Source organism: Coenobita brevimanus, chromosome 11, assembly GCF_032717465.1.
Source record: "Coenobita brevimanus isolate Jiangsu-jjx chromosome 11, ASM3271746v2, whole genome shotgun sequence".
NCBI lineage: Eukaryota > Metazoa > Arthropoda > Malacostraca > Decapoda > Coenobitidae > Coenobita > Coenobita brevimanus.
In genome coordinates, this window is record NC_136964.1 from 11,158,715 (window position 1) to 11,169,542 (window position 10,828).

Below are 10,828 nucleotides of genomic sequence, written 5' to 3' on the forward strand. Positions count from 1 at the left end.
CACACACACACACACACATATATATATATATATATATATATATATATATATATATATATATATATACTGTACATACGTAGGTAAGTAGGCAGGTAGGTAGGTGGATAGATAAGAAGGGATGTAGGTAGGTAGGTAATGTGACAGGTAAATGGGTAGGTATGTAGGTACTGTAGACAGGTGGGGAGATATTGATAGAAAAAAGGTGTGTGTAAGAGAGAGAGAGAGGGGGGAGGGGGGGAAGGTTTTACGATAGGGACTGGGAGTAAAAAGGAGAAATGTGGTTGGCTGCTAATGGAGAGAGAAATTAAAGGAGGGGAGGGGAGAGGGGCATATCCAGTCTTCTAATAATGGTGCCCTTGGGGGGATCCTAACACCTCTTCCTGAGCGATTTGTTTTTTTTTTAATATTTATTTATATTTATATCGTTTAAATATCGAAGGTTTGTATCAGGAATATTACGAGAGGCTACTGAGATGAAGATTAATTCGCTGAGGAAGGGGTATTACGGCACTTCAGGCCCTTGTTCCATATTCACACTGTCTTAAGCTGAAATTTTTGCCTGGAGAGTGAGAGACTGACTGGGAGAGTGTATGAGTGAGATGGAGGGATGTAGTGGAGGGTTAGGCTATATGAGTGTAATGTGTTTGGAGAAAGGGCAGCCAAATGACTGAAGACAGAGTGACATAGAGGCGAGAGACTGTCTAGAAGAGTGTATGTGAGTGAGTGAGGTGATAGGAGAGTACTCCTTGGAGACGAGAGGTCCCTTCGTGCGGAACCTTCACGCGAAGGGGAAGGGATCGTTTATATAACAATCCGGGCAAGAACGAGACGAAGGGATGTAGTGGAGGGGATGGAGAATGAGAGACTGACTGGGAGAGTGAATGTGAGTGAGGTGGAGGGGTAAAGGGGGAGGGGGAGACATAGAGGCTAGTAATAGATGTAGGTAAATAGATATACGTGTTGAGGAAGGTCAGGAATGAGTAGGGAATGAGAGGGTTAAGGTGTATCATCATCATCAGTCATCCTGCCCTGATCTACCCCTACCCAACCTGCTCTGACCTATCCTAACCTAATCCAACCTAACCTAACCTAGCCTAACCTATCCTAACCTAACCTATCCTACCCTACCCTAACCTGTCCTAACCTAACCCAACCTAACCTAACCTACTCCATGTGTCTTAACGTAAATCCTAGCATCCTAGCTTTACAAATTATCCTAATCTAATCTAACCTATCTAACCAGGTCTCTCCTAACCTAATCTAGTCCTTCTTAGTTTTCTTTGACTGGGGCTAATTGTGTTAGCTCAGCCTTGGGTTTTTTCTTTTTCCAATAAAAATGCTATGCTGACTAATGGCTGTGGGATATACTACCCTTCATTATTATTATTATTGTTGTTATTATTATTATTATTATTATTATTACTACTACTACTACTACTACTACTACTACTACTACTCTCTCTCTCTCTCTCTCTCGGTAAAGCAAGACCGACCTAGAAATTCATAGGGTGGAAAAAGAATATAAATTTTAGGCTAAAGGTTACACATGACATTGGTACGAGAGAGAGAGAGAGAGAGAGAGAGAGAGAGAGAGGGAGAGAGAGAGAGAGAGAGAGAGAGAGAGAGAGAGAGAGAGAGAGAGAGAGAGGAGACCACAGCCTCTTTATTGTGGCGGGAATAATGCTTTTTCAAAATCTCGCTGGATTTTTCTTTTTTCCTTTATTTTTTCATCTCATTTTACCTGCATGGTTACCTCTCCCCTTCCCTCCCTCCCTCCCTCCCTACTCACTTTTTGCCTTCCCCCTCCCTACCTCTCTCCTTCTCTCTCTGCCTTCCTCTCCCCCTCCCCGCCTTCCTCTCCCCTTTCTCTCCTACCCTATCCACCTCCTCCCCTCACCTCCCACTTTCACTTACGTACCGTGACAGGATGGGAAAGTAACTCTACCTTTGCCCTTCCCCCTCCCTCTCTCTCCCTCCGCCTCCCCTCCCCTCCCCCACCTCCTCCCCTCCTTGTCTAGTCTCCATTTCATCTCCCTCTCCCATATTCTCTCCATCTGCCATTTCATCTCCTCTCTCTCCCCCGCCCCTTCCCCTTCCTCCCCAAACCCCACCCTTCCATCTCTCTCTCTCTCTCTCTCTCTCACTCTCTCTCTCTCTCTCAAACTATCTTTATCTATCGCGTACCCCATGACTAAGCCAAATATTTAGTTACAAATGTCAAGGTTAGGAAAGAAAACACATTATTATTATTATTATTATTGTTATTCATTTCATAATTATCACCATTATTATCGTTATTATTAGCAACCCACCTACCTACCTTCCTTCCTTCCTACCTACCTACCTACCTACCTACCTACCTCCCTGCTTACCTGCCTATTAGCCCACGTACCTACCTTCCTTTTTTCTTTCCTTCCCACCTACCTTTCTCCGTACCTACCCACCTTCCTTCCATCCTTCCCACCTACCTACCTTCCTACCTTCTTAATGCTAAATCATTCTTCGCCTCTCCTCCTCAAGCCTTCCATTGTTGCATAATGTTGCATTCCAGGTAGACTCTTTTCACTCGAACTTGTCCTAAAATTACCGTTTCTCCATCTTGAATGCTGAATTGTAGCATTGATGATAAAAACAGTGATGATGATGATTTCATTATTATTATCATAGTGGTAGGTGGGGGCGCTCACCGTCCACTCACTCGATGTAGTGCTGCTCTCGAGTGACTGCCCTTTCCTCTCTTCCTTCCCTCTCTCCTTCCTTCCTCGTCTTTCCATCATTCTTTCCTCTCTCTTCTGCCTACGGGTGACTTTACACTCCCTCTTCTGTCTTTCTTTCCTTCATTCTTTCCTCTGACTTCTGCCTGTGGGTGACTCTACATTGAGTGACAAGGCAAATGGTTTCCTGAACACCAGGAAACCATTTACTATGCTGGGTGGTAACCATATGACCAAATTATGGCGCCTGGTGGTTTTGAGCCTTTGCAGGTTTATATCCAAGGGATGGTTGGGGTTTATTGCTCACATAATGCCACTCAGGGATGAGTGAGGCTGGTCACTCTCATCTTAAATGTCAGGACCAACATTCCTAGCCCCGGGCTCCTACGCTCCTCGTGGGGCAACACTGGATTAGATGATGAATGAATGAACGAATGAATTATAATTATTATCATCATGATCATTGTAACACCAAGCTGTAGCAGTAATAGATGTAAATATTTGTCGTTTTTGTTGTTCCATTCCATCTTCATTTTATCATTTTTTTTCCCACCTCCTCTCCTCGTAGCCACATATTCTTACATCAGCCCTCCCACTAACCACACACACGTTACCACACACACACACACACACAATCGAATCTCTCATATGTATATCCAGTCACTCATACATTATTCTGTCTATACTCTCTCTCTCTCTCTGTTGATGTGTGTTACCTTTCACTTTGCTACATCTAAAATCCCTTCCACCAAGAGTTTATTAGTCTGTCCTTAGCTGAATAAAATTAAAACGTCATATCTTATCATATCATTTATAAAGACTCCAACATTCTTACATTTGTCAGCTTTGGTTACCTAATGGCAGCTCTCCACACATTTTCTGTCAACTTCCCTACTCAGTCCCATATCCTTGAGGTCGCAGTCTGTGATCTCTCTCTCGGCTTTGGTTACCTAATGGCGGCTCTCCACACTGCTCAACTTCTGTCAGCCTCCCTACTCAGTCCCATATCCTTGAGGTCACAGTCTATGATCTCTCTCTCTTTCTCTCGGCTTTGGTTACCTAATGGCGGCTTTCCACACTGCTCAACTTCTGTCAGCCTCCCTACTCAGTCCCATATCCCTGAGGTCACACTCTATCGCCCCAGGTTCTTTTCGGTCTGCCCCTCGCAACCCTATTGCTGGCATTTACACCTCTCAAGGATATCCAAATACCCTTAATTGTTGGGATCTGTCAGACCAGTTTTATAGGTGGCAGTGGAACCTTTATTGGCAATTTTTCTCCACTATGTTATGGAGACCGAGGATGAGATAGAAGGATGGAGCGGAGACATATATGAGAGAGGGGTGTGAGAGTTGGAGGGAGGGCAGCCAAATGCAAGAGGATAGAGGGAAATGCAGGCAATTTGTTTGTGACCACTCCTAACAGGATTAAGGTGTCTAGCTATAAATAAAGAACATCAAACCTTTACATTAGATCATGGACTGTGCTAGCTTGTGTAGGACTTTCCACCTGATGGCCTATGGGTGGTATTCTTGTATGGTTAGGTAGATTATTAACACCTTCCTTACCAATTTATTTTTCATTCTGTTCCGGTACTATATTCACGTGTATTAATCATGGAATCTATATCGACATTAAAAAGATAAAGGAAGCAAAACAAGAGGATGTTGATGGGTAGTCTGAAAAACAAATCAGTAAGGAAGAGGTGTTAGGGAGCCTGCATACCTGATGAGAGCATGGGTCCATGTTCCAGTCTTGTGCCATTTCCCTTCTCAGTCTCTTGTCCTGGAGGTTTCCATGCTGGTCCTCATCCCATAACCTCCTTGGTCTACTTCTGGGTATTTTTCCCCTTCCAGTTTACAATTGTTACCATCTTTAGCCAATCTCCCTGTCCAATGCTGTCAGCACAGCCATAATTTCTCAGCTCACTGATTCACATCACTTTGTTACAGTACATTTTACATCACTTCTCTCTTACAGCAGGCATCGGCCTTGATCATTTAATGGCGACTCTTCGCACCACTCTATCACTAGCAGCCTCTTCATTCAGTCTGTATCCGTGAGGTCACACTCTATGACCTCATCCTTAGTCTTTTACAGGTTGCCTCTCACAATTTCACCCTCAGAGTCAAACCTCTACCCCCCCACAGCCAGTTGTTATCTCTCATCCTCCCCACATGCTGAAACCATCTCAATCTACCTTTTCATATCACAATACTAATATATTCAAGCTCCATCCTTCCTCTCAACTCCTCATTCATAAGCCTACCTCTCCAGGCTTGTCATTCAAGGAAGCATTACACTACTATCTAACCATTCCCACCTCTGTAAGTTTGAGCCTACGAACTGATTTCATGTGCATGCTACAAAATGGCGGTTTGGCTCCAGCAGTACCGTATCACATAAAAAACTGCATTATATTACTGTACAGTACCGGTATACAAAAAATGACTAACTATACAGAGGTGGTAAATACATATTGAAGACTGATATCTGTATCTTTTTATTCACATATGACTTGGATACAGTAAAGCTACAAAATGATTGGTAAATTAGGCCAAATTCTTTAATATGACAGTGTACACATTTCTTACTGGCATTATACAGTATACATACTTATGCTTCTTTCCTTGCACAGTATATAAAGTACTGTTCTTAATTTTTTCAACAATACAAAATATTAGTATTATACATACAGTAACTTGGTAACTTGCACTTCTTTCCATGCACAGTATACAAATTATTGTTCTTCATACAGTAATATGCACAGTATATACTGTAATGCAGTTTTCATCATAATTCACAATCTTAGTAGAAAATATGATATGGCAATACAGTAAAGGAATATCACTGAAATCACCAAAGGTCAATTGGCTTTTTGAGTGGAAAGCCATAAAGAGTACAGTCTAATAAAGCATAAAGAAAGCACGAAACTGGGAACACACACAAAAAAAGATATTCAGGATTAAATTAAATTATACAAGTTTAGGAGAAATACAGTGTTCCTCATATAATACTCTTCTTGCACTCTGTCAGGTGATTTTGTGTGTGTTGTAGGGACAGTTAAGTCTGCTTTATCAGTGTCTATCCTGCATCATTTATCCATTTCCTACTCCCACTGCCACTCCCACACCAGCAGACAGTCAGCGTTAGCAGTGTCCATCCTGCATCATTTATTCATTTCCGCCTCCCACTGCCACACCCACGCCCACACCAGCAATCAGCATTATCAGTGTCTATCCTGCATCATATATTCATTTCCGTTTCCCACTGCCACACCCATGTCACACCCACAGACTAACCTGTCCCCACAACATGCAATATACCATCAAGCAAGTTCCTAGAGGAGTTCTAATTAGGGTCCACTGTTTTCAGCATCAAGCAAAAAGATATTAGTAACATGTCTTTGAGCCATATTCTCGTCAGTTAAGGAAGCTCTCTAACACCTTTTCCTAGGCAGTTATTTTGCTTATTAAAATTCATTACTTGTCCTATTCTGTGTTACATAAATCATTCCAATATTGCTATACTCTGCATAAATAATACACAAAGGGATATTAACCAGCCATACTCAAGAATAAATAACTCAAAGAAGAGGTGTTAGGGAGCTTCCTTACCCAACACGAGTACAAACTTTAGCCTCCCACCATCTGGAGTAGAGGGAATCCAGAAACTCAGAAATTGGGAACACAGGCATAGTCATCAAATATGTGTCCACTGAATTAGGCAACACAACTGTTCACTCATCATTTAAAGCAATTAACCCTTCCACTATAACTTAACATCTTATTTTGTATCTGTCTATTAGCCAGATGCCTCGAGCCTGTAAGGGGTGGCCACAAACAAACTGCCTCCATGTCGCCCTGTCCCATGCCATTTCACTGCCATTCCCCCAGTTCACACACCCCTTTCTCATATACCTCTCCACTCCATCCCTCCATCTCATCCTGTCTCCCCCTCCCTCCACATCACTCACACTCTCCTTGTTAGTCTCTCATGCTGCATCCTTTGTATCTGCTACCACCAACTAATTTATAAAGCTTAGAGACTAATGGAAAATTTACCCACAATATGCTGTGTAATAGAGCAGTTATTTATGCTATTTATTTGGATGTGCTCAAAATATCACATTATAACTGCTAGTAAAATGGGGAAGAATGGCAAATTATCTTCATAGGCAAAAATGAAAGTTTATTAGGCATTTTTTCCTTACTTAGATCAGCAGAAAGATTAAATAGAGTACTTACTGTCTTTACTTAGATCAGCAAAATGATTAAATTGGACTTATTTTCCTTACTTAGGTCAGCGGAGAAATTAACTGAAGACTTACTTTCTTTCCTTAGGTTCAGGAAAAGATTAAATGGGGAATTAGTGTACAAGTTTCGGTCTAAAGTGGATAATACTGGAAGATACTCCTACTCAGGACAGCTTTTGTTTTATTCTCAAAACAAACACATATTTTGACTGCAGGGTATAATTTATCTACTAAGAATCACATTACTACCCTCAGCGAAAATGTACCGGTATCTCTTATTTTTGTGTTGTATTTCCCAGGCATTTATATAAAATTGCTGTAGTCAAATAGTTAAACCTATATAACACAGAACTGAACGACAGGGTGTGGGTGTGGTGTGACAACTATGACTCATACTCTTGTCAGTTAAGGAAGCTCCCTACCACCTCTTCCTTATTGATCTACACTCCAAACTACCCATTAATATCCTCTTTTATGCTTCTTATGTCTTTTTAGCATTGACACAAATAGCATGAATATCACACAAGATGCAGAAATCAATCAGTAAGTGAGAGGTGTTAGTGAGCTTCCTAACTGCACGAGAATACTGTCTTATGACTCCTGCTGTATAAATGGGTTAGGTATGGCCTCACAACCATCCATGGGGCATATCAGGACGACCGCTGTTCCTCGACACACCACCAGTCCCCGCTCCTTTGTGTCTTCTGTGAGTTTGTACGGGTCGTCTGGGTCTGAAATATACAGGTGCAAATGAGTACAAGACAAAATACTTATGGTCAGTTTTCACCTGACAAAACTAGGCCATTCACACACCTTGAATACTGAGCTGTGGTTAATGGGTGCAGACATACGGAAGAATACGAAGGGCATTCCACACATCACTCGACCATAAAACAAGGTTTACTTGCACTGCTGCTGCTGAATACTGAAAATGATTCTGTCTCTCCTCCTCTCTTCCTATTTCTCCCATCTTTCCTGTTGCTTTTTATTACTCTTCTTTCCTTTTCTGGTGGTTTTACACCGAGTGACAAGCCTAATGGTTCCCTGTAAGTCAGGACACCATTTACAATGCTGGGTGGTAACCATATAACCAACCCATATATGTTCCTTACATGTCAAGAAGTGGGTTGGCAGAGGGTTAGTGCCCCTCCCCATAAAACAACTAACTCAAAGTCATACAGCCACCCCTTACAGGATTGTGGTGTCTGGCTTTAGATAGATACATGATGATAACACGAATATTAGTAAAGACTAATGAAAACAGAAGAACCCTGCTGCAACAAACCTCTCAGGTACTCTATAGTATTATCCAGCACAAGATTCAGCAGTTGATCAAAGCCTTTCAAGATGCCTGAAGCCTCTCGACCTCCAGAGAACTTGACACGAATCGCCTTGTCCAGATACTTGCTTAAATCTAAGATGGACTCCTTTCGCTTCTTATCCTTCTGTTCCCCATCTCTCACTCCTTCTCTCCTCTCTGTTCCACCTTGTTGCTGAAATTATGGGAAGAAATTAGTTGAAACACTCCCTTTCTCAAATTATGTGCCAAACTGAGCCATTCCATCAAGCAGAGTACCAATACAGTAATCCCTCTAGTATCCGAACGCCCAATATCCGAACATCCCCACTAACCGGACCTAATCATCCTGGGATCCAATATTCCCAAAATTGGCTAAAAACCGCAAAAAATTCGAAAAAAATCTGACTTTTTTCCCACCAGTAATTTGAAATTGCTGCCTGGCGCCGAGCAGCTGTTACACCATGGCCCCTTCACCCCTTCCTTCCTCCCCCTCCCCCCTCCCCTGTCAGGGTTGCCATTTGGTATTTTTCATTACCAAGTGTGGGCCAATTTGGTAATGAAAATGGAGATGGTGGATTGTTTGCTGTCACTGATTAATCTGCTACCCTACATAGCGTGAAAATAATCAACATGGTGTTAGTTATAAGGGAGAGTGATTACATGTAATTCCACTTGTATATATAATTAGTGAAGCATAAATGCTAGCTTTATGAATTTGGTAATGAAAAGTTAAATTTGGTAATGAAAATTAAGGAGATTGGTAATGTGGCTGTTGCAATCTGGCAACTCTGTTACCCCGCCATCATCAGCAGTCACAGCTTAACTCTGATCGAGAGCAGGTGCTCATAGCAGTGCAAGCCACAGGTGCTTGTTTTTTGTGAATAAACAGTGAATAAACTGCAATACCTCGCCACTAGAACACACAGGAATTTACAGTGTTGTGCAGTGTTAAGAAATTAGAATTTAGAGTGCAGAGGATTAACTGTGGACTACAAACTGGCGGTTCAAACCAGTCCAGGAGCCAGGGACTTGTAAGTACCCGGTACCCAGTATGTTTAATATTGTATAAACTCACCTCTAAAACCTTATTTTATGGTTCTTTTGCATTTATTTCAGTCTTTTATGTGCCTTATTGGTGTGATTTGGGTCTTAAATAGGTGCTATGCATATCCAGAGGGAGTTGTATGGGTGTTTCTCTGAGTTAGGGTCCATAAGTCCATAAGCTGGGGCCCAATATCCGGACAGGATTACTATCCGGACCTGCCTATGGCCCTATTGTGTCGGATATTGGAGGGATTACTGTACTATAAAAATGAAAAGCAGAGGGTACCAAAATTGTGTCATGTGCTCCTCTGCACATATCCATCCAAACAACAAGACCCCTTATCAGTTCCCTGATAACAGTGACACATGACCTTCTGTGACAAATCAGTCAATACACAGCCAGATGTCTTAATCCCATAATCGCCTCCATGTTGCCCTGTCCCCTGCCATTTTGCTGCCCTCCCTACAGCTTAAACCCTCTCTCTCATATACCAGTACCTCTCTACATCATCCCTCCATCTCATCCCTGGCCTTCTCCGCCACCTCACTCATATACACTTTCGTAGTTAGTCTCTCACTCTCCATACCGTCATATCCATCCAGTCTGCAAAATCTCTACCAAGCTGAATAGTCAACTGAAGATAGTAGTACGTCACAGAGAAGGGTTATCATCACAGATCTAGACTGCCAATATGCATGGCTATGTACCCGTGATATCTAATGTGATTTGCTACACAAGTACATAGTTAAATCTGCATGAAAATGTTTGATTGTACAGTCATTTTTTCCAAGACTGGCAGCCCATACCGAAAAATAGCAGATTTGCACTAGGTTGCCCTGACAGTGCTGCCTTGCATGTCCGTAAAATACAAGTTCTCGTGCATAACACTTTCCCCACATTTTGGGAATAACCCTTGATAATGCAAGAATATTTCCTGCTTAGGATAAATGCGTGGTGAAACCTGTGGACGAACTTAATTATGGACACAAAACTTACAGCCATGTTTTCAAAACGTTGTGACCAGAGATGCCAAACCCGTATCGTTGCTAAACTTGCTCTCAAAATCCACTAGATTATCGCTAAGCACAAAACATTTCCTGAAAATTGTTTGAAAGTAATATTAAAACTTATAGAACACTGCCAAAACTCCGTAAAAAAAAGCTCTGGAATATCAGTATATTGTTCGTCATTGATTTGAAACGATGTAACTAACAAGAAGGAAAAAATATAGGTATAGCGAAACAAAACAAAACAAACTAACTTGGCTACTCTGGATTCTTGTGTTTACACTATTTCGGCAATTTAATATACCTTAACGAACAGTTTATTGTAATTGTCATACAAGTCATTAAATTCGTCGACATTATGTAGGCCTTTATTCCGTTTATATCTGTTCATGATTCTTTTTTTTTGTTTTAGCCGAAATGGAATGAGTTTACCTGTGTGACTGAGGTAAGAAACATGAAGTACAAACACGCTCTGCTATCCGTTCCCGAAAGAGGACGACAGACAGC

The 10,828-nt window shown here is 41.7% G+C and overlaps 1 protein-coding gene across 1 annotated transcript; it reads right to left on the reverse strand.

Annotated features, from left to right (window-relative positions):
* Positions 1 to 5,201: 5,201 nt before the first annotated feature.
* LSm7 (U6 snRNA-associated Sm-like protein LSm7) lies at positions 5,202 to 10,339 on the reverse strand. Its single transcript, XM_080282017.1, has 3 exons — positions 10,311 to 10,339; positions 8,255 to 8,462; positions 5,202 to 7,700 (listed from the first exon to the last, which is right to left on the reverse strand). Exons 1-3 carry the CDS (start codon positions 10,314 to 10,316, stop codon positions 7,561 to 7,563), a joined length of 354 nt encoding a protein of 117 aa, XP_080138143.1. The 5' UTR covers positions 10,317 to 10,339; the 3' UTR covers positions 5,202 to 7,560.
* Positions 10,340 to 10,828: the final 489 nt, after the last annotated feature.